Consider the following 24,076-nt stretch of genomic DNA (forward strand, 5'->3'; position numbering starts at 1 on the left):
CTAAAGCGCTGCACCCACGCAAGGGCTTAAAAATAGCTAACAGTTCAACATTCATTCCTTGCTACGTGCATAGCGCTTTGTATCTATTTTCTCATTCAGTCTTGCCAAAGCCACAAGACCTAGCTAGGTACTCCTAATTCCTTTCATTTTACACATGAGGAAACTGAGAGGTTAAGCAACTAGTTCAAGTCTATACAGCCCTGCAACTTGAATGAGTATACCCTGACTCTTAACCCTAAAGCACTAAGCTGCCATCCTGCATATCGTTACTTAATAGTGGTGCTGAGTTCTCGTAGGGTCTCAACAAATGTGGTTCCTAAGCTGCTAATTTAAAAGGTAACTCCTCGCCACCCGTCTTCCAGGGCGATGCAGCGCACTCCCCACTCGCAGCTCTTGCCCAGGATCCTCCCGCCAACGCACTGACCCGCCAGAGCCTCAGCATTTCTACGCATGCGCGGGGAAGGGCGGGGGCGGTGATGGTGGGGGGGTGGGTGTTGTGGGTGACCCGCGCAGGCCCAGTGGCCGAGCGACGCCGGGAGACCTCCCAGTCTTGCCTCTCCGGGCCCCGCCCCGCCCCACCCCACGCCGCTCCGCCCCGCCCCACCCTGCCCGCGCCTTCGCGGCAGACGCTGCCTCGGGAGAGCTCGAGGATGAGCTGAACCTCCGCAGCTGTTAATGTCGCCAGCGCTAATCACAGGGACTTTGGGGCTGGCCGGAAGCCCCCTTCCCTGCGCCCACTCCCAGTTCATTTCCTGTCCCGTTCCGCCCGCCCAGCAGCGGCCTGGCTCAGCAGGCAGGCGGCCCAGGCGCCCCGGGTAGGTAGTTTGTGTACGGTTACCATGGAGACGCTGGCAGGCCTAGTGGAGCGGGCGGGCTAGCGGGCCGGGAGGAGGGTGGGCTGGCAGGCAGGGTGACCACGCTGTACCCTGGCCTGAACCCGTGGAGGAGGGGGCATTGCCGGGAGTGGGGAAGCTGCTGTCCGCACGGGAGGTGAGGCGTCCCTCGTGGGTTCACCGGGGACCTCTCCTGCCCTGGTCCGCCTTTCTGCCCCCAATGTGGGGAGAGAGGCCTTGTGTATGCTCTCAGGGTCGGTTCGCGGCTGTCCTTATTTCTTCTGTACACTGCTCATTTAGCTAAGTGCATGGCGCTTAACAGAAGCTTGGAAATACTTGTTGGATGCCAGAGTGGTAAACCAAGGGGCTTTGTCTAGACAGCGACCTCGCCACCGTCACACAGATTGTACCCTTTTAGGCAACAGATAAGGAGGGCCCCAATAAATAAATAAAGGTGTGTGTAACAATATACAGTAAACTATATCGTATGTACATATAATGCCTCTTATTATCAGTTCCCACGACTATCACAGCAGGCCTTCCATCCCTGGAATTGTTTTAACTTGGTAGAAAAGCAAGTAGCACTCTGTATCCTATTTTGTGAATCTACAAAACTGATTAGTTGTTGATTTGGCCTACCTGATATTCGATAAAATACCTATTAAAAATTCTCCCTTTTCATAAAAAAACACTCCTCATTTAAACTTGAACTTGTGAAATTTATGGAAACACTGAAGAAACATCATTTACTTTCATTTTGCCATTTCTTATTTTAAATGCATTTTTTTTTATTCATGGGAGAATTCTTATTGTATCCTTTTATGATATAGTGCGTGGGTAGTAGTTAACTTTTCCTTAAGGGCCAGGCACCATGCTAAAGCACTTTACGTGAATTATGTCATTTAGTTATCAGAACAATCCTATGAGGCAATCAATTATTGTCACCATCGTCGTTTTACAGATGAGGAAAAGGAAGTTTAGAGTCATTACAATCCTTGCCAAGGTCACCTAGCTGTGAATTGCCAGAGAGTATTTGGGCCCCTGTTCCAGCACTGCACTTTAACCACTACCCCTCTGGGTGCTCAGATCAACAGAAAAGTATTTCAAAATCATGGAAAGGGTCTTGAGTACAGATGGCCCTGACTCACAGTGGTTCAACTTAAAAATTTTCAGCTTTACAACGGTGTGAGAGCAATATATATTCAGTAGAAACCATACTTTGAATTTTGATCTTTTCCCGGGCTTGCACTATGTTCTACGATACTCTCTTGTGATGCTGGGTAGTGGCAGCCAGTGGTAGCCCTCCAGCCAGCCATGAAATCATGAGGGTAAATGATTGATACACTTACAACCATCCTGTACTCATACTGCCATTCTGGTTTTTATTTTCAGCATAGTATCCAATAAATTACATGAGCCCTTCAACACTCATTCTAAAATAGGCTTTGTGCTAGACCATTTTGCCCAGCTGGGGGCTAATGTAAGTATTCCTGAGCATGTTTAGGCTGTGCTGTCCTATGATGTTCAGTAGGTTAGGTGTATTGAATGAATTTTCAACTTAATGATATTTTCAACTCACGACGGGTTTTTCAGGATGCCACTCTATTAGAAATTGAGGATGATCTGCATTTGATTTGCAAGGAATAGAGGGGTGGAGATGGTCAGCCTTTCTCTTGTCGCCAACATCTTGATAGTGCAGTGCTGCATTTAGCAAGAAGGCTCTGGTTCAGGTGACTACTGGCAGCAAAGGTAAAGACAGGTCTTTATAATGAACGATGAATTTTTACAAATAATGACTCTGAAATGTTCCCCCAACGAGTGAGAAATATTTTGTTAAAAATGAAGGTCTCCAGCTTCAAGTATCCTACTGCTGGTGGTGTTCATCCTCTAGGGATCCTATGGACGCCGTAAACTCAGGACAATGATGCAAGACAGAACGCAACCTTTTTCTTCTTTCCCTTCAAAGTCTACTCCTGTTTTCTTTTAAAAAAGATCCCCTTGGGGCGCCTGGGTGGCGCAGTCGGTTAAGCGTCCGACTTCAGCCAGGTCACGATCTCGCGGTCCATGAGTTCGAGCCCCGCGTCAGGCTCTGGGCTGATGGCTCGGAGCCTGGAGCCTGTTTCCGATTCTGTGTCTCCCTCTCTCTCTGCCCCTCCCCCATTCATGCTCTGTCTCTCTCTGTCCTAAAAATAAATAAAAAACGTTGAAAAAAAATTAAAAAAAAAAAAGATCCCCTTGCCCTCTGATCCCACCCCTTCGGGTTTGCATAAAGTGTCACCTCTGGCTCCTTCCTGTCCTCTCCGACACCAAATCCTATTAGTTCTTCTGTTCTTGTTGTCCCTCACTTATTCTCATCTCTCTTCTTCCCTTTGTTTTGCCTTTACTCCTTTATCTCAGGCTTTCCATGCTGCATTCACAGATCACCCCGTTTATCAAGTCTTACTCCATGCCAGGCAACTTGAAGTAAAGGCAAGGAAGGAAAAGGTGACTGAATTTGATCTCATATCACCACATGGCTCAAGAATCAGATACCATTTGAGATAAAGTCCCATATGCCTTTCTAACCCATTGTAACAAATGTCTCCAATGAAAGAAGCCATATTGCCTTCAGCTGGATATTTCTTAGATCTATATTTGAAACTGGAGTTCAGCGATTCTACGAGTGTTGACCTCCACACCTTCAGCTGTGCCTCACATAAAGAATTGTGGCTCAGAGTCTGGTGAGGCAGCACCAGGAGCACAGTGGGAGGGTGTACTGATAGAGGCCAACCAGTGACCTTGCAGAGTATGGAGGAGGAACACCTAACTGAGGCTGGAGGAGGGGGAGAGGCATGTCCAGGAATGCTTCCTTGAGGACCTCTAAGAGTTAGTTGGCTGATTACATAAGAACTACCTGATTTTGTCCCTTCTAGTCTTTTTCCTTTTTGTCCTACCCACCCCTGCCGGATCACATCATGCCTCAAAATCTATTAATTAATTTGCTCAGCAGCTTTTATTTATTTTCTTGACCTGCTATTCCATTCTTTCTCTGGTCCAACTCCAGTTTATATTTCCAGAGCTCATTCTTGTCCAGCACACACCCCATATGTTCTTGGCACTCTGCCTTGGCTCACCCATTGACTTTCCTGGAAATTCCTTCTCTACTGCAGCCCTGATATCAGCCATTGCCGCATGCTTCAAATTCAGCATTTTTCAGAACCCAGCTCAAGGACCAGCTCCTCCAGGAAGTCTCCCTGACACCTTCCCCCAGTCAGAAATCCCTTCCTTTTTTTGTAATTACATGGGAGTTATCTCAGTTTTTTTCATTGACCCCATCAGTTTCTACATTGTATTAAGATTATTTGGAAGCAGGGCTGACATTTAACTTGTACACTCCAAGAAAGCTGCTCCTGTTGTGAAAATATTGGCATGTCTCTATATTGGTGCCTAAATAGCTGTAGCCCCAGGGCCTCTGACTGCCCTGCTCCTCCCACCCCATCTCATGAGTAACAGTTTGAATATCATCTCTGGGCATATGTCATAGCTTTTGTACTATTGTCTAAGACTCCCTCCCTCACAGAACTGCTGTAGGGATTAACTGAGAGGATGTACTCGAGACTGTTTAGCATAGTGCTTGGTATTTAATCCATACTAACTGAATGGATTTGTTCCAATTGTTAGGAGAATTTTTATAAAGTTAAAATTTCTGTGATACTATTGCCTTCTAGTTCAGGTGTACTTTACTATAAACAGACAAGCTTTCAAACTCTGAGTGATTGTTGAAGTTGGCAAAAATCCTTTTTGATAAGAATTTGTAATTTAACAAATATAAAGAAAAAAAATACTTGCCTACCCCCCAAAAACAAACTTCTAACTCAGTTCACTTATATCACTGAACATTTCCATATTTGATTTAATGACATATTAACATTAATGTAATAATAATAATAGATTAACTGTGTAGATCTTACATTATTGAAACTGCTTCTCACAATGTAACTGTTAAGGTTTGGGAGGAGGAGAAAGGAAGAGGGAGAGAGAAAGTTGTGTTAGAATTAGTGGTAAAATTTATGTACAAAAATATTTTTAAGCCCATTATCTATATTATTTCCTCCAATATTTAATCAATTTAAATTCCTGTGTGCCCAAATAAAGTACAAAATTGTTAGCATTTGACCTGAGTAAATATTCCTGCTTCCTTACTCCATGAAAGAATATAGTTTTCCATGCAAACTAAAATACAGAACCTCAGTCAGGAATGATGGTCCATTATCACTCATCCAAAGCACTTTCTCTAATCTTTATTGTTTGCCAGATTACCTTTGATATTGCTAGACTTATTAGTGCTATGTGGGGCCAAAGGAATCACAAACCTGATTTGGGCTCTGGGGAATACCTGTTCATTATATAGAACTTCTTCTCACTGAGTGGTATACTTTCTTTACTGCAGTGGGCCTTTTAAAAAGTGAAAAGGCCACTTGAATTAGATGTGATGGGACTGAATTTATATTATTTTGCATCCAGAAAGAATACAGGTATGTCCTACTTCTGAAGATTCATGTTATATCACTTTGCTTTTATGCAAGACCTACATTAGGGCTTTCTTTGTAAAAGTGAAAATCCTCTTCAGATTTCTACTGGTGAGTGAAAACAGGTTATTAATGTAGGTCTTTTGTAAAAGCAAACTGGCAGAAAGTGGGGAATATGGTACGCTTTACACCATTTCGGCTTACCAGAGTTTTCATAGGAATGCTCTACTTTTCGATAGCAGGGGAAACGTGTATATATGGCTCTATAAAAAACACTTTAGAGGTGCCTGGGTGGCTCAATCAGTTAAGCATCCGACTTTGGTTCAAGTCATGATCTCATGACTTGTGGGTTCGAGCCCTGCGTCGGGCTCTGTGCTGACATCTCAGAGCCTGGAGCCTGCTTTGGATTCTGTCTCTGTCTCTCTCTGCCCCTCCCCTGCTCATGCTCTGTCTTTCTGTCTCTCAAAAATAAACAAACATTTAAAAAATTAAAAAACACTTTATACATATTTTTAATAATTAGCATTGAATATTTTAAAAAGAAACAGGCAATCATATCAGAAGCATTAGAAGCAAAATGTACTTGGCCTGTCAGTTTTTTGTGTTTTATTTTTAAACTTTTTTTATTTAAGAGAGAGAGTGAGCATGAGTGGGGGAGGGGCAGAGAGAGAGAGTGAGAATCCCAAGCAGGATCCATGCCATCAGTGCAGAGCCCCAGTGGGGCTCAATCATATGACCCTGGGATCATGACCTGAGCCAAAATCAAGAGTTGGATGCTCAACTGACTGAGCCATCCAGGCGCCCCTGGCCTGTCATAGTTTTTGTTAGTTGTATTAATGTACATGATTTTGGAGACTTTGCTTAAATTCAAAATCCTAGATCAAAAATTCCTAGAATATGACTGCTTAAAGTAATTTTTTACTGTTTTACCTCACTGGGCCTTTCCATATGAAAGGAATGGCATATTGTTTGTGGTTTTCATCATGCTCTTTTCCTCAAAAACTTTTAGGGTAGGGCCTGGGTAGAATGAAACACATGTTCTTGTTGTCTGTTGTTATATAACAACTTAATGTATACAATCATAATATAGTAAATCCTCTTTACTTGTCTAAGGAATCATCTGTTGACTCTACTTATGGAAATGAAGTCTTTTTAGTTTCCTTGGGCATATGTCACAAAAAATTTTTTCTTTTTTGCAGAAGTTATTCTAAAATTGGGCACTGAAATATAGGAATAATTTCCAGTCCTCTTTCTCCTTAGAGATATAACATTTTCAGGACATCTGAGTTGTTACTGTTTTTTTTTTTTTTAATGAACACCTATTACCATATACTAATTAGAGTTATGTTTTTAAAATCCCTTTTTAAAGTTTAGAGCTGTAGAGGTGTCTTGCCATGTTAACCAGACCTCCATGGGGACACATCAGCATTTAAGAAGGATCTGCATTCTCAGGGTGTCTGGGTGGCTCAGTCAGTTAAGCATCCAACTCACAGAATCTGAAGCAGGCTCCAGTCCCCAGCTGTTAGCACAGAGCCTGACACAGGGCTCAAACCCACGAGCTGTGAGATCATGACCTGAGCTGGAGTCGGATGCTTAACCGACTGAGGCACCCAGACACCCCAAGCATCCGAATCTTAATCTCAGCTCAGGTCTTGATCTCAGGGTCTTGGGTTCAAGCCCTGTGTTGGGCTCCATGCTGGGCATGGAGCCTACTTAAAAAAAAAAAAAAAAAAAAAAAAAAGAAGGATCTGCATTCTCATTGCCCTTGGACATGACTTTAACTCCTTAACTGAGAGAGTGAGCCTGGAAAAGGATATTTGATATTGATATTTAGCATTTATTCATCTAAGACACTATCTCAAATTGAAGGGGACTTGAATCAATTCATTCAAATACATCATGGGCAAAGGTGGGGCAGAAACTTAACCTGAGTTTACAAACTACATTTAGAAAAGCAAATATAGCTTGGAAATAGGACTCATCTGCCTAAATCTAACCTTATACTAGCAATTTGTGTGGAGGACAGTGGGGGGGAAAGGAAACTTTAGTTAAAATTTTAACAGATCCCCCCAGTGTTGTTGTTGTTGTTGTTTTAACATATTAGAGAATATGAGATGATTTTCTCTTCCTAGTCTGTCTTCTTTCACGATCTATTGTCTTTCTCTCCAGGTTTAGCTTTCATCTTGACTCTCTTCCTTGAACATCATTTCCCTCGAGTAAGTATATTCCCATAGGCATAACTGTGCACATCAACCTATATTTTTGAAAGCTTTTTTTCCACCCTGATCTTGTAACTGTAACTGTCTGGTAGATTTTTAATTAAAAAATGTTTGTGACTTTTTCTAGTTTAGTTATAGAGGAATGGCTTAAGCATGTGTGGATGAGTTTAAGTACTCCTTTCTTTCTTTTTTTCTTATATTTTAACTTTATTTTTTAAAATTTACATCCAAATTAGTTAGTATATAGTGCAACAATGATTTCAGGAGTAGATTCCTTAGTGCCCCTTACCCATTTAGCCCATGCCCCCTCCCACATCCCCTCCAGAAACCCTCAGTTTGTTCTCCATATTTATGAGTCTCTTGTTTTGTCCCCCTCCCTGTTTTTATATTATTTTTGTTTCCCTTCCCTTATGTTCATCTGTTTTGTCTCTTAAAGTCCTCATATGAGTGAAGTCATAGGATTTTTGTCTTTCTCTGACTGACTAATTTCACTTAGCATAATACCCTCTAGTTCCATCCACGTAGTTGCAAATGGCAAGGTTTCGTTCTTTTTGATTGCCGAGTAATACTCCATTGTATATATATACCACTTCTTTATCCATTCATCCATCGATGGACATTTGGGCTCTTTCCATACTTTGGCTATTGTTAATAGTGCTGCTGTAAACATGGGGGTGCATGTGTCCCTTCAAAACAGCACACCTGTATCCCTTGGATAAATGCCTAGTAGTGCAGTTGCTGAGTTGTAGGGTAGTTCTATTTTTAGTTTTCTGAGGAACCTCCATACTGTTTTCCAGACTGGCTGCAGCAGCTTGCATTCCCACCAACAATGCAAAAGAGATTCTCTTTCTCCGCATCCTCGCCAACATCTGTTGTTGCCTGAGTTGTTAATGTTAGCCATTCTGACAGGTGTCAGGTGGTATCTCATTGTGATTTTGATTTGTATTTCCCTGATGATGAGTGATGTTTAGCATTTTTTCATGTGTTGGTTGGCCATCTGGATGTCTTCTTTGGAGAAGTGTCTATTCATGTCTTTTGCCCATTTCTTCACTGGATTATTTGTTTTTTGGGTGTTGAGTTTGAAAAGTTCTTTGTAGATTTTGGATACTAACCCTTTATCTGATATGTCATTTGCAAATATCTTCTCCCATTCTGTCAGTTGCCTTTTGGTTTTGCTGATTGTTTCCTTCGCTGTGCAGAAGCTTTTTATTTTGATGAGGTTCCAATAGTTCATTTTTGCTTCTGTTTCCCTTGCCTCTGGAGACGTGTTGAGTGAGAAATTGCTGCGGGCAAGATCAAAGAGGTTTTGGCCTGCTTTCTTCTCTAGGATTTTGATGGCTTCCTGTCTTACATTGAGGTCTTTCATCCATTTTGAGTTTATTTTTGTGTATGGTGTAAGAAAGTGGTCCAGGTTCATTCTTCTGCATGTTGCTGTCCAGTTTTCCCAGCACCACTTGCTGAAGAGACTGTCTTTATTCCATTGGGTATTCTTTCCTGCTTTGTCAAAGATTAGTTCCCATACGTTTGTGGGTCCATTTCTGGGTTCTCTATTCTATTCCATTGATCTGAGTGTCTGTTCTTGTAAGCACTCCTTTCTAAAGTCCTGGATGAAAACAGTTAATATTTTGTACCATATGTTTGCAGAGTGGGGTGTCTACCTGAAGAACATTTTATTTTAAAAGGAAAGATGCTATCTCCAAATGATAAAAAGTTAGAAAAGCTGGATCCATTTTATCGACCTTCTATGTCCAAGCAGAAGACCAGCGCAGAGATCATAAGTGAAGCACGAAATGCATTAAGAACAGTTAGGACCCAACGACCATTTACACCACGGGAAGACCAAAGAAAGCTATTTGGGCCTGCATCTTCAAGAACACCAGAAAACAGACCTCCTTCCTCCTTTAGGTAATGACATTTCTCTTGCCTGTACACTTGGATATGTAAGCTACCAGATGACATTTTCCCTTAATTCTAGTTATGGATAGTTGCTTTCTAAAGTTGGATGTCTGCTAATTGCACCTCTTGTATCTATTCAAGATTCCTAAATATTAAGTCCAGACCTCAGGTCCCAGAAGTTGCTTTGGTTTAAAATGGTAAATAGTGGTTGTCATAGCAAATATGTAAAGCAATATGAACAAAGCTTTTTTAAAAAATCACTGTATACATTTCTTCTCTTCATTATTCGGTAACTTTTAATCCCCCTAAAAGTAATGAAAAGACTTACTAATAAAATGTTCTAAGTACTGTGATTTTTTTTAAATTGTTTCTTCCTCAAGGCTTATGCATTAAATGCTTTTACTTGTTTTGGGCTAAAGTTAACTAACATATACTAGAAATAAATGATTCTTCACAAACTAATATTTCTGTTCTATCTCCTCTGCTAGCCTCCATGCATCCAGTTTTGAGTCATCTGATTCCAGGCCTATCTCCAGTGCTCGTCTCAGTCCGCTAGAGCTTGTGAGTACTTTATATTTAAGTGCTGTGAAATGGAATTGGCCCAAAATACTTGGAATCAGTACCTATATATGCTAAGAAAAGGATCACATAGACCTAAGTATACTAATAATTTAATATGAAAGCAATTTTTTTTTCAAATATATTTCATGTCTAATGAAACACTTCTATTATTTATCTATAATTTCATAATAAAGAAGAATTTAGAAATATACAGTGACCTGGGAAACAGAATGTTTTGCAACATTTTTTTGTTTTTCACAATTTTGGGGTTTTTTTAAAGTTATGCATGTATATTATTTTTAATAGTTATGTATACAAATAAATTATATGTATATGTACATAAAGTTTCAAAGATTTGTTACCCAAAACATTCCAGTGGTCTCCTGTCCTCTTACTCTTCATTTTATCCTTCCCATTGGTTCTCACTTTAAACTCTTTTAGCACATTCTTTTGGTATATACATCCAAAATTTTAAATAACAGTGTCTTGCTCCTCTCTGGCTTATGAGATTGAGGAATTATCTAATGACTTCTCACTAAGGAAGATGAAGATTTAACTCTTGTCTGTCCTCCCACACATCATTACAACACATTCATCTTTTCTGTCCCCACTGCTACTCTCAATATAGATACATCATAATTTTGGTTAATCTCTTTTCTCTATGATTATATAAACCCTGTTTATAACTGAGCCTTGAACTATTGATGATTACTTCTCCTTCCCTGTACCACTTTTTGTTTTCCCTGGTATTAATAATTGCCTTGCTTTTTTAGTTTTGTATTATTACCATTTCAACCCTAAACTCTTCTCCAAGATCTAAATCTCCTTCATATATTCAGGTACATGAGGTATTTTATTGATTAATCTCTTTGGAGAACTTTCCCCACTTTCTCTCAGACCATTTACCCTGGGCACCTGGCACACATGTAGCTCTCCTTCTTGTGATAGCTTTCTTGTTTCCTGTATCCCAGATTTTTCTCTGTCTTAATTTGCTTTTGGAATAGTTGCTCCAGTAGCTTCTAGAGAAAGAGTGTATGGGAAATACATTATTTGAGACCTTGATGGCTGTTTTTGCTCTCTAGAAGTTTGTAAGATTTTTCTCTTTGTTTCCAGTGTTCTGAAATTCCATGACAATGGACCTTTGTATTAGTCTGTCTGTCATGATGGGTATTCTCAATGGAATCTCATGCCCTTCAACTCTGGGAAAGGTCCTTAAATTATTTTGGTGTCTCTTCCCCTCTTTTTTGTTCTGTTTGCTCTTTCTGGAATTTATTATTCCAATATAGGATTCCCTGGACTTGTACTTTAATTTTCTTATCTTTTTTTAAATTTTTATTTCCCTTCTCTTTTTGGAAGAGACTTTATCTTCTAATCCTTTTGTTGAGTTCTTTTCATTTCTGCTATCATATTTTAAACATATTTATTTTTAATTTTCCAGAAGCTTTTCCCCACTCTTAAGTTTTTTCTTTTTTTAAAAAAAAATTTTTAATGTTTATTCATTTTTGAGAGAGAGAGCCAGAGCATGAGTGCGGGGAGGGGCAGAGAGAGAGGGAGACTCAGAAACCGACACGGGGTCCAGGCTCTGAGCTGTCAGCACAGAGCCTAATGTGGGGCTTGAACTCACAAACCACGAGATCATGACCTGAGCTGAAGTTGGGAGTTTACCTGACTGAGCCACCCAAGTGCCCCGGTTATCTTTTCATATGTATATATGTATGTATGTGTATATATACATATATATATATATATGTGTATATATATATATATATATATGTATGTGTGTGTATACACACACACACACACATACATATACATATACGTATACATATATATATATATACATGTATATAGTATTCTTGTGTTTCATGGTTGTATCATCTTGTCTGAGTATATTAGTGATAATTTTGGTTTTTGAATTGTTTCCTTCTCCCTTTAAAATTTTTGCTGTTTGTGTGTGTGCATGCATCTTAAACAAGAGAAATTTATTTTCTCACAGTTCTGAAGATTAGAAGTCCAAGATCAAGGTGGCAGTAGGGCTGATTTCTACTGAGGCCTTTCTCCTTGGCTTGTAGATGGCCATCTTCTCCCTGTGTCTTTACATGGTTTTCCCACTGTGTCTCTGTTGCATTTTTATGTTTATTTTGCTCTCTGTTTTTCATATCAGAGGCTCTCCCCTGATAGCTCATGCTGCTTGTTTGGCTGCTCTTATTTGGAAGTAGAAGCATGTGGAATGGGTTGATCAACCGGTAGGTGATACCTACTCATATCAGGGAAGTTTAGCTGGGCTGTGTTGTTTGTGAAAGCCCCAGTGGTGGTAACTTTAGGAATTTTCTTGTGGCTAGTTTATTGGAAGTATCTCAGAATATCTTCCAAGCTCTTGCCTACAGGATAAAAGCTGGTTGCTAACTTACAAGAACCAGCTGGAGGATGAAGGTAGGAATGTCTACCATTCAGTAGGTAAATATTCAATTAATATCTATGTTTATAATAAGTACCCTGACACTCAACTCTGGAAGGCAGCTATGCTTAGCACTATACCACCAATGCCCGCTGTGACACTCAACTCTGTATGATTAGCCTGATGAAGAGATCCTCTGTTTTACCTTCTCTACAGAACAAATCTCCCATCCATGTGGCCTGACTTCATGGAACTGGGAGGGAAGGAGTTACACAGATTTTTACCCAGTCCTCCTTATTTCAGTCACCTCCCCTTATAGCCCTGCTGCATAAGTACCTGGTGATACCAGTCCTTTAGACTTTCATGGAATTGGGGTGTTAGTCAAGCTACTTTTCAATTTTTTCTAAAGTTTTATTTATTTTTGAGAGAGAATGAATAGGGGGGAGGCAGAGAGAGGGAGAGAGAGAATCCTAAGCAGGCTCTGTGCTATCAGCGTGGAGACCAATGCGGGGTTCAAACTCATGAACCTTGAGATCATGACCTGGGCCGAAATCAGGAGTTGGAGGCTCAACCAACTGAACCACCCAGGCGCCCCTGCTTCTCGATTTTTATTACTATGCATGTATGCATATTTGTGTGTGTGTTTGTTTTTGATGAACTATTTGTGGTTTTTTTGCTGAACTATTTGAAAGCAAGTTGCAGATCTTTTAAGACTTCATCCATAAAAGTTTAATTTACATGTCATGTGAACAAGGACAGTCTCCTACATCACCACCACATTATCATCACAGCTCAGAAAATTAACATTACTCGGTAGTATCATTTAATGCACAGTCCATGTCCAAATGACCCCAACTGTCTCAAAATGTATCTTATATTCTTATGCTTGTTCTTATATTGCAGATGGAAAAAATAGGGTTCCAAAATAGTAAGCATGAACCGATATGCAATAAATACTTTTGCCAGCCATTTATTTATATGTAGTTTCTTACACTTACAGTCTTGGAGACCACTTGGGTTCTGGGCCAGCTACAACAAGAGGGAACCCCTGTTTGGCAGCCCAGTGGGTCCACCTTATCGTAAAGTGGCTCTCTATTTTATGATTCTGTCATTGGACTCCTATGAATTGTTTTTAACATTCTGTAGTTTTGGGTGATTCACTCAATAGGCCTATTGTTTTCTAAAAATTTCTAGTTGTAGAGTTAACCTGGTCCTTGTTACACTGGTACAGTCTTTGGACTGCAGGATTGGATGTTAGACAAAGATAATATGGACATTTGCCTCTGTTTAGGGTCATTATAATTTCATTATATTTTAGGGTCACTATATTTCTTTACTGCAGAATGGCTAGGTGCTATGTACAAAGTAAAAGTGGACTCAGAAATCCCCATGTCAAGTAAAATAGCTCTTTTAGTTTGAAATCTTTTTGTTATAGCGGACTATGTAAGGGTCTTAAGTATATTTCATTTTAAACATAATTAAAGTTTGGAGCCCCCAGTCAAAAAAATCCTAAAAGTGAACTTATGCTATTGCCCCTCCACCTTCTTTCCTCTTTTCCATCTCACCCCTGAGAGAACCTCTACTCTGGGGACTACTATCCTGGCAAAGTGGGGAAGTAGGAATGGAGGGGGAAGGAGTGGGGAAAAAGGAGGCAGCTGGAGGCTGGGGCTGCGGTAGCTCACAGATAAGGGGCTCACTTGTGGAAAGAATCTGTGAAGACCTAACCAACAGAACCTCAGTACTTTCTGGCTCGAGGTTCCTTTCTCAGGCTAGTTTGGCTTTTAATGATGCCTTGACTATCAGTCAATCGAGGAAGAGGGACCAAGAAAGCAACCCATTCCAGCTCCTACATTTAACAAATCAGCTCTACTTCTTTGAGCATAAATGTTTCCCTTCTTCCTGTTTCTACCCCCCACCGCCCACCCCGATCTGGCCTGTGCTCCTCCCACTGCCCATCCTCCTGCAGGTGGTGGGCTGTCTCTACTCAGGGGCACTCTGGCTCCTGACCATCCAGGCCTTGACTGCCCATTAGCACCTGTAATCCTATAAGACAGGAAGTAAACATGTATACCTACTTGCTATATCAGTATGCCCTGGTACCCCTGTTTTCTTTCGTAGCAGCGCCCCAGGTTCCCACAACAACTCGACATGTGGGGCTGCTGGGTGGTGGTTGTTATGGCTGCTTTCATTCTGCTCCCCTGGTTATAGCTGGTGTTCAGATTTATATTTACACAGGAACAGCTGCTCTCTTACTTTGACTTTGGATTGTATAAAGTAGGAAAAGAGATGTGGGCCTGTGCATAAATAGGAAGTTTTGTCTTTCATCATTATTATTGTCAAAACTGAATTCTCTTGTGTTTCCTAAACTTACAAAGTCTAGTTGTTTAAACCCCAAGTGTTTTTTTTATTAAACTTTTTATTGCCACACTAAAAAGACACAGATCATGAGTGCAGCTTGATAAATTTACACAGACTCAACATACTCTGTAACCAGCATTCAGAAAGGAAAAATAGATCATTACCAGCATCCCAGAAACTGCCTCCCTAGGGTGAATATTGTCTTGATTAATCACAGCATAGATTAACTTGAGCTATTTTTAAAATATTTTATAGGAACCATGCTCCAATTATTTGACAAGGAAAACAATGTGGTTTATTTTTAAAAGAAAGGACTTGGGGGGCGCTTGGGTGGCTCAGTCGGTTGGGCGTCCGACTTCGGCTCAGGTCATGATCTCACGGTCCGTGAGTTCCAGCCCCGCATCAGGCTCTGTGCTGATGGCTCAGAGCCTGGAGCCTGTTTCAGATTCTGTGTCTCCCTCTCTCTCTCTGACCCTCCCCCGTTCATGCTCTGTCTCTCTCTGTCTCAAAAATAAATAAATGTTAAAAAAAAAATTAAAAAAAAAAAGAATGGACTTGGAATCCCATATATACCTTGGGGATAGGGGAGATCCAGGGTAAGAAAAAGAATGAGAATGAGAATGTCAAAGCAATGTTCTTTCTGTCACCATTTCTGAATGGGAACATTACAACAGTGAATCACATGCTGAGAGTGACAGAGGAGCCCAGCGTACCTGTGGAGAAAATCATAGTAATAGAGGTGCACATACAGTTACCACATCCAAGGGTTATAGGCTTGAAGGAATTGTTTTAACAGCTTTACTGAGGTATAATTTATCTACAATTGTATCAAGACTTGGAGTTTTCCAGAGAAAAAGACCAGTAGATAGATAGATAGATAGATAGATAGATAGATAGATAGACAGACAGACAGACAGACAGACACAGATAGATATATAGAAAGAGATTTATTTTGAGGGATTGGTTCACATGATTAAGGAGCCTGAGAAGTCCCCCTCGGTCTGCCATCTGCAAGCTGGAGGCCCAGGAAAGCCAGTGGCCTAATTCCAGTCAAAGCCTAAAGGCCTGAAAACTGGGAGGGGTGGGCTGGGGGGAGAGGGTAGCAGATAGCCAGTGATGTGAGTCCCCATCCGAATGTGAAGGCTCAAGAACTGGAAGTACTGGTGTCCAAGGGGAAAAAGATGGATGTTCCTGCCGAAGCAGAGAGGGCAAAAACACCCTTCTTCATTTCCAGGAATTTTTAATATTTGCTTTCTAACTTCCAAGAGGTCTTGTGTGTGTGTGTGTGTGTGTGTGTGTGTGTGTGTGTGTGTGTGTGTGTTTTGTTGCTCTGCAAATTAAATCATCGCAACTTCCTGAGGTGGGATATGGCAGACTCCCCTTCCTGTAGAATAGGGGAGACCCTGCCTTTCCATCTGGTGGTCCAGAGGAGCCATGCCAAAAATTGGTCGAGGCCCACGATACTGGGAGAAAAGTCAAGGCCAGGCAGATTCCTTAAATGTTCTAGGAATTTTGTCTTTTTCGATTGGGTTATTCTATGAAAATTCTTTCTTTCTTCAACAAACTCTAGCAGTTTGAACAGCCAGAACAGAGCTTAAAATCTGACTTTCTCAGTGTCCTTGATTATATTCAAGTCACTGGTTAGTGTCATGACACACAAAGTGACTGAGGTGAGGTTCTCAAGTGAAAATTTCAACTTACTTACATTGTTCTCTGAAATTCTAAAATTGAATCTTACAAGAAAAAAAGTTCTTTTACTGTTTTGCTTCATAAAAGCCAGTTTGCTCTACAAAGTGGAAGAACATTTTGTAGAACCTGGCAGGACAGAAATTGATGTCTTGTTCAGTGGTTTTCCCTTGAAGAACTAAAAACACTTACATGTATTACTTATACTTTAAGTAGTCCAGTGAGGTATATGTTTAAATGGGGTACATGATTTTAGTTAAGGACAATAGTCAAATGGGACTCATTTTTCACTACACAATGACTAATTTTGCACTAGGAAAATGATATCTTTTATCAAGGGGCAGTTAAAGGGATTTATCTTGCCATGCAGAGATAATTGAGTTATTTTCCTTTGGATAAAAATTAGCTTTGCATATTTTCCCTTTTTATAAGATCTTTTACTTAGTACCCAAAACATTTATAACTGTTAGGGCATCTATCAAAGAAGTCATCCACTTTATTTACATTATTATTAATTGGCAGACTTCTCAATCTTTGTTTCAGATTCAGGGTACCTGCAGAGCACTGGCATTCTGAGATAAGAAAACCTCCTATCTACATTCAATATTGACATTATCCTTATATACTTCACCTTTCATAAAGCTCTTATTTTCCTGTATTATATTTTTTGCTTTTTTTTTGTTACTATTAGTTTCATGACCTAAGTGGCATTCTTATGAATATTTTGTAACAATTAGACTAAACAGTAAAGGGACTATTACGTAAATATAGCATAATTTATACAGACAAATGAGTGTTGCCCCTTCAGAAGAGACCCCTCTGAATTCAAAATCTTTTTTTCCAGCCAAGTTGTGTCAGAGGCTAGGGCCTTGACTTTTGAGACTTAAAAGTAACTTGGAACCAAATCTGGTTAACAAAGGGTGAGCAACTTACATAGGGAAGGGAGCTTCATTTCTTGAGTTTCCATAGAGGGAATTGTATGTTTGTCAGCGTCCCTGAAAGAAGAGGCCTCCTATCTCCATTTGGTAGCTGGGCAAGTTCAGAGAAAGGAATGGCCTGCCCAAGTTCACTCCACTACTAGTAAATCGACTGCACTCCAGTTTGGGTTTGATCTCAGAGTCATTTACTCTTCCCCTATATTAGGCTGATTATTTTGTTTACCTTTAGAGAAGGTTTATTTACCTTCTTTATTTAAAGCTGCTTTATTTACCTTTAGAGAAGACACACTTCTCTAAAGTCACGAAGCTAATATTTTTCTATCTGGCTTATGGGTTGATTCTAATTGCAAATGAATGAAATGATACAAAAAAATATTTTGAAAAATATCATCAGTGTTGAAAGAAGCAACTTATTGGAAGGAGAAGTCTAATATAGATGTCGAGGTTCTATTAACGTATACGAGAAAATGAGTGTTGGGAATTATGTGCCATGTATGATAGATAACCTCACTCATTTTTCCCAATTATCTGACTTAAATTTCACACTGGATTTTTAAGAAATTTGTTGATTAACCTGCCAGATTGAGAATCACTCATTTCACATATTACGTAAGTAACTTCAGGAACTCTAACTCAGTTGTTCTTGGTTAGAGAGCTAAAAGCACCTGCTGCCATAAAATTGCTCGTTCATAAGCAGATGATCTTGTTAAGGTTGGAGGGAGGCAGGGTGGCTCACCAAGCCACACCAGAAGTGGGAGTTGAGGCCCACGTGAGGTTCTGGCGCTGGGCTGGGCGCTGGGCTGGAGGGCACCACCACCTGAAAGTGGGACCGCAGGGTGCTCTGGGTGGCACAGTGCTTGGTGCTGGTATTTCTATTTATTTATTTTTAAATGTTTTATTTATTTTTGACAGCGAGGGAGGGAGGGAGAGAACGAAGCAGGGGAGGGGCAGAGAGAGAAGGGGACAGAAGATGCAAAGCAGGCTCCATGTTGACAGCAGCAAGCCCAGTGTGGGACTTGAACTCATCATGACCTGAGCCGAAGTCAGCCGCTCAACTGACTGAGCCACCCGGGCGCCCCGTTGTGCTGGTACTTTTTAAAGTCTTTAAGGAATTGGAATGTTGCCCATAATATTCCTTTTCACAGGGGTATCAGCATAGAATTCTGAGAGGTAGAAAATAAAACATTTTTATATCATAAGTCCAAGACAACTTCTTGCTCTTAGGTTTTATGACTTTATAATCTAAATTATTCAAGGATATTTATACTCTTAAAAAAATACTTTTCTGGAGTCCAAAATATGTTAAGGCAGTATTTATATTCCCCATAATTCTTGACATGTATGGGTGCCAAGTAACTGTTTTCTGAGCTGGCAGGAACACAAAAATTTACAAAGCATTTTGAGTATACTGTGTCAATATTACAGTCTCTTATACAGATACCTGGTTCCTAGCGTGCATAAATTGTTTTTTCGAATGTGCTAAGCCCGATAGAGGATTTAATACAATATATTTGACAAAAGCAATGGGAAGTTGCTATACATACACATACGTGAGATAAAATGGCCCATGAGGTGTAGAATCGAGTGGCGGGGTGAAGCGAAGCTGGAAGCCCCCCCTGGAGGTGTCGGTGCCAGTGCCAGGGTGGGGGTCTTATTTGAGACGTGGAAACTCATGCCAATCATTTGAAAAATCTCTTTCCAGAGACCGAAAGCTCCGGCATCTCCCGCTCTGGAGGAGGACCTGTGCCTTTCCTTTCCCAAACCCCCAGTGGACGCTGCAAAGATGAGAAGAATAAGCAGTGCCCGGGCGCGCTTATTCAGGGCGGCCTCCCAGGGGGCTCTTCTGCCTGACAGGACGCTTCCTCCCGCTGAGCGTAAGGCTGGGTGACATCCTTTAAACCAGAGGGGGGGGGGGGGCAGGTGATTTGAATTTGCACATACAAGTTATTTTTACAGGACTTTTTTTCAAACCCCACAGGATTTTTTTACAGTAACACTTAGTTAATATTATGCAAAAGCTGGTGAAGAAACATTGTATATTTTTCTGGGCATTCATGAAGAGTACCTAAATATCACAGTTTTTTTTAAAAAAGTTACTGGTAGGAAAAGAATATTAGGGTTAAGTGTTTCTAATGAAGGAGTTCACCTATATTGGAAACAAGCGATTTTTTAAATTAGTTCAAACAGTTGTTCGTTTCATTAGGCACATTTAAAGATTCATACAATGTGCCCTAAGCTTAGGTCTTTGAAGATACCTTTCCAATCCCATGTGACAAAGTAAGCTAAAGTTGGAGGCTTTTCCAGTTCTTTCCCACAGAATTGCTGGCAGGTATCTACACCTGGAGGCAGAGGTGCTACAGACCTCAAACTCTAATGTGTGCCCCAAACATTGGAATCAACCCCTGTCCAGAGTACACTAAGAGTTTTTCAGATTCTGCAGGAAATGTCTCTTTAGTGGGATGACAGTCAGTCTAGAGCATCACACCAGTATTGAGAGAAAAAAAAAATGAAATAGAATAGAATAGAATGGAAGACATCAGGGCACATCACAGATCGTAGGGCAAGTATTGCTTCAAGGAGACCTTACTGTGGTCACGTACATGTGTGTTCAGGGTCATATTATTAATTTATTATATATTGCACTTAATTTATATTATGAACTTATTTTTACTGCATGTAGTCCAAAAAGTTGGAAAACCACTTTACTAGGGGCTGCAGAACAGGCCCTCCTTCAATCAATAAGATGAATAGGGGTAGGTGTACAGTCACAGAGAGGAGATTATCTGAAGATGGATCCCAAAAGTTACAAGTCACTGCCTGAGGATCCTACTTGTTTGATATTCAAGGGTTTTCTTTTAATGAGTCACCAACACTTAAAGGTAGAAGATCTCATGGAAGCATCCAGATTTATGACTTCTTATGAAAAAATTAGAAGATCTGGCAGTCCTGGGCCTTTGTTCCGTGTGGCACCCATCCACTCCCATTAGCCCGGGGTATGGGCTGCAGTTCCCTATGTCTCCCCAGCCCACTTTACTCATGTTCTGGTCCCTCTGATCCCTGTAATCCCTGACATGGCCAAAGAGACTCATGAAGAAGTCATGAAGAAAGGGAAATAGGCAATCCAGGGCACTCATGTCACACGGTAACAGATGCTGTCACAGGATATATAATTAGGCAACTTGCTTTACCTCGATGTCCCAATTTGTTTCCTTTCTAACAGTCAGTCAATCAGATATTTATTGAACCCCTTCTAAGTGCCAGATACCATTCTAGGTTCACAGGGTCCTGCCTTCAAAGAGCTTGTGAGGGGGGATAGACAGTAAACGGGAAAACAAAGAAATAAGATAATTTGGGTCCGACGAGGGCTATGAAGAAGATACGCAAGATGACAGGATGGAGAATGTCATGGCGGGAGTAGCTCAGGTGGCACAGGAACGTGCTTGAGGAGGTGACCCCTGGGTTGAAACGTGACTAGGGAGAGAAAGGCAGGTCTATAGAAACCTGTGGATGAGGTGCCCGTACTGAGGGACAGCGAGGCCCGAGACGGGGGGAGGCTCGGATGGTGGAGGCTGGGAAGGCCAGTGTGGCGGGAAGGTGGTTAACCGTGGGAACGTGAAAGGAACGGAGGCCACGGCCCGGCAGGGCCAAGCTGTGGAAACCAGCCCAGACTTTACTCTGCTTGCACTGAAGAGCCAGGGCAGGGTTTAAGTGAGGGAGAGACCTCATCTGACTTCAGTTTCTCAGCTATAGCTGCACCTTAGGATCACCTGAGGAACTTTTCAACCGTTCCCCCACCAGGGCCCCAGTTAGACCAGTTAGATCCGGAAGGATTGGTAATTGCAGGAGCAAAGCCCCTGCCAGCAGGAGAGGGGATGGGATCTGGAGTCCGGGGTCAGGGGTTGAGGTCAGACCTAGAGAGGAACAGCGTCACTCCTTGTAAACGGGTGGTAGAGCTCGTGTGCCGGTACTGTTGTTTGCTAGACGTTTTGCTATCAAGCCTGAATGCCGCCTCCTGGTTAACTCCTGGTTGCTCGCTGTGGGAGCCTTGCTGCTTCCTGAGCTGTTCACGTCTACAGGGGAGTGACCGGAGAGACAGTGCTTCACCCACCATCCCCACCTTCTTTGCTTCCCTTGTGGCTCTGTGCCTTCCCTTCGAGGCCGCCTGGCCCTCGACTGTGCACCCACAGCACACCTGTGCTTGGGAGGTGCCATCTGCAGCTGTCATTTCCCAGCACCGAGGCCGTCCCCACGCCTCCGAGCGGTCAGAAACAGGTCTTTGTTGCCGTCCTTTTATCCACCCTGTCTGCAGGTGCTCCCTGCTCATCAGCCCTGGGGTCTGTGTCAGCACTCAGGAAACAATGGCAGTAAAAAGTCGGAGTCATTTTAAAAGCACCGTTGCCCAATTAAAAAAATATGTTGTATGTTATTATATATGGTATACATGTATATTTTAATGCTGCAGCCTTGGAATTATTGTCATTTGTGCAGGAGCTCCCTGGGCTTTGTGTCAGAGACTCTATTGTTTAGTAAAGGTGTCTTTCGGTGGGTGACTGGGGTGTAAAGGCAGCCTCGCTTGGAGACAGAGGGTGTGCCCCTTCCTTTGATGTGAAGTCATCTGTAGCCGACTCTGCCTCGGGCAGGGCTGGGGGTGTGGTGGCAGGCTTGGAATTCCTGATTTAAGAAAATGAAAGGGGAAGAGAGGTGTGTAGTGATCTTCATAGGACCAGCAGTTTAATTGCTCTGTGTTGAAATAGGCTTTTTGGCTGGACATGGCAGTGATGCTAAGGCCGCCCCAGTTACTCAAGCTGGACAGAGACCTCAGGGCAGTCCTCCCCCCCCCCCCCCCCATTCCCTGCCCTCTTTGCCTTCACAGGGAGAGCCCTCGACAGGCTTCCTAAATGGGCTTCCTAAGCATCTTCTGGGTCCGCATTTCCCTTTCTCACCACTGCTGCACTTCTGTTCTCACCTCTTGCCTTGTGCTTGGCCTTCTAGGCCCCTTTCTCATCCTCCCTCAGCTCACTGATGACCCTTAGCCCTTAGAGCAGCCAGAAGAGCCTGGAGAAACCAAGCTGCCAACCACACATGGCTGTGAGCAGCCGCCTTCTCCCTTCATCCCAGTGGACCGTGAAAATGATTATTTTCTGTGCGTGCCATATGGGCCAGGAAGCAAATAAAAATCAAATTGCATCATCTTCTTGCTGAAAACCCTTTGGAGGGCTCCCTGTGCCTTAAAGGAGTGTTTGCCAAACTGAGTTCCAGCATTCCCTTGGAAAAGTGGTTCAGCACTCAAATCAATCTGCCTGCTTCCTCTCCCTCTTGGAGAGTCCTGGCGCACATGGGCATATTTGAGGGTCAGTAAAGATGCCTATTTAATTTTAATTCAACCCAGAATTTTACAAATGTACTTGACTGTGGGATCTATCTTTTGAAAAATGCAGTTTGGGAAATGCTGACCTAGCACAGAAGTTGGCAGACTTTTTCTGTAAAGGGCCAGAGAGTAAATATTTTAGACCTCATGGGCCATATAGTCTCTGCTCAACCTACTCAACTCTGCTGTTGTAGTGGGAAAGCCACATAGACTGATTTATGGCCACTGAAACTTGAATGTCCTGTAATTTTCACATGACACAAGATAGTGTTCTCTTTTTGATTTCTTCCCAACCATTTAAAAATGTAAAAACCATTCTGAGTTTGTAGGCAGTACGAAAACAGGAGGCAGACTAGATTTGGTGGTTAGTTTGCTGACTCCTGGCCTAGGGGATACAATCTCTGCTCCTCATCAAGCACAGCTCCGTAGTGACCTAGCCTAACATTCCAGGCCCTTCTTTTGACTCTCCTTTCCCTACCCTCCACAGCCTGTGCACCAGCGGTTTGGAACTCCTTGCAGTTTCCCATCCTGGTCCTGCTGATTCAAGCCTCTTGCAGGAGCTGCTCTATAATTGCTGGACCCAGTGCAAAATGAGAATGTGGGGCTCTTTATTAAATTATTGGGAATTTCAAGATGGCGACAGCCAAGCATAGGGCCCTTCTTTGTGTGGGGCCCTGCTTGACTATACAGCATGTATGCACGTAAAGCTAACTCTGACTCCAGACTTTTGTTCCTTTTTCACAGAACTCCTTTTTGCCTCCTGTTAATCCTTGAAGAATACTTCTCAGGCTCTGCCTCCTCTATGAATCTTTCCCTAACCAACTTCCACACCCCTCAGGACTCTCCTGTTCTCTATACCACCCTTACTGGCTCAGACCATGCTGTACTGCATTTCTCTCTTTACATGTCCGCCTCTCTATCTCCCCTACTAGACTGAGCAGCTTCAGTAGGAAGAGAGGTTTTCTTTATTTCTTTCGGTAGGAAAAGAGCCTGAGAACCTAAAACGGGTCTAATATATAGTAGGTGCCAAAGCAATATCTGTGAAATGGAACCGTTCCTGTATAGTAATACTATTTGTTGTAGACTTCTTTTTTTTAATGTTTATTTATTTTTGAGAAAGAGAGAGAGACAGAGTGTGAGCAGGGGAGGGGCAGAGAGAGAGGGAGACACAGAATCTGAAGCAGGCTCCAGGCTCTGAGCTGTCAGCACAGAGCCCGACGCGGGGCTCGAACTCACGAGGCTTCGAGCCATGAGGTCATGACCTGAGCTGAAGTCGGCCACTTAACTGACTGAGTCACCCCTGTTGTAGAC

At 42.0% G+C, this 24,076-nt stretch overlaps 1 protein-coding gene across 6 annotated transcripts in view; it reads left to right on the plus strand.

The window, feature by feature from the left end:
* The first annotated feature begins 585 nt into the window (after positions 1-585).
* The window catches only part of ARMC2 (armadillo repeat containing 2), a 128,881-nt gene continuing 105,390 nt past the window's right edge, over positions 586-24,076 (plus strand). For 4 of the 6 annotated variants that reach the window (XM_045058609.1, XM_003986437.6, XM_045058611.1 and 1 more), the window contains exons 1-4: positions 586-815; positions 9,205-9,465; positions 9,945-10,017; positions 19,100-19,271. In XM_045058609.1, coding sequence (XP_044914544.1) covers positions 676-815; positions 9,205-9,465; positions 9,945-10,017; positions 19,100-19,271 — 646 coding nt within the window. In that variant the 5' untranslated portion in view covers positions 586-675. Of the gene's footprint in view, positions 816-2,426; positions 2,583-7,510; positions 7,558-9,204; positions 9,466-9,944; positions 10,018-19,099; positions 19,272-24,076 lie in introns of all 6 variants that reach the window. The other 2 variants (XM_045058610.1, XM_019831055.3) reach the window with 2 other exon arrangements.

The sequence above is a fragment of the Felis catus genome, chromosome B2 (genome assembly GCF_018350175.1).
Source record: "Felis catus isolate Fca126 chromosome B2, F.catus_Fca126_mat1.0, whole genome shotgun sequence".
Classification (NCBI taxonomy): Eukaryota; Metazoa; Chordata; class Mammalia; order Carnivora; family Felidae; genus Felis; species Felis catus.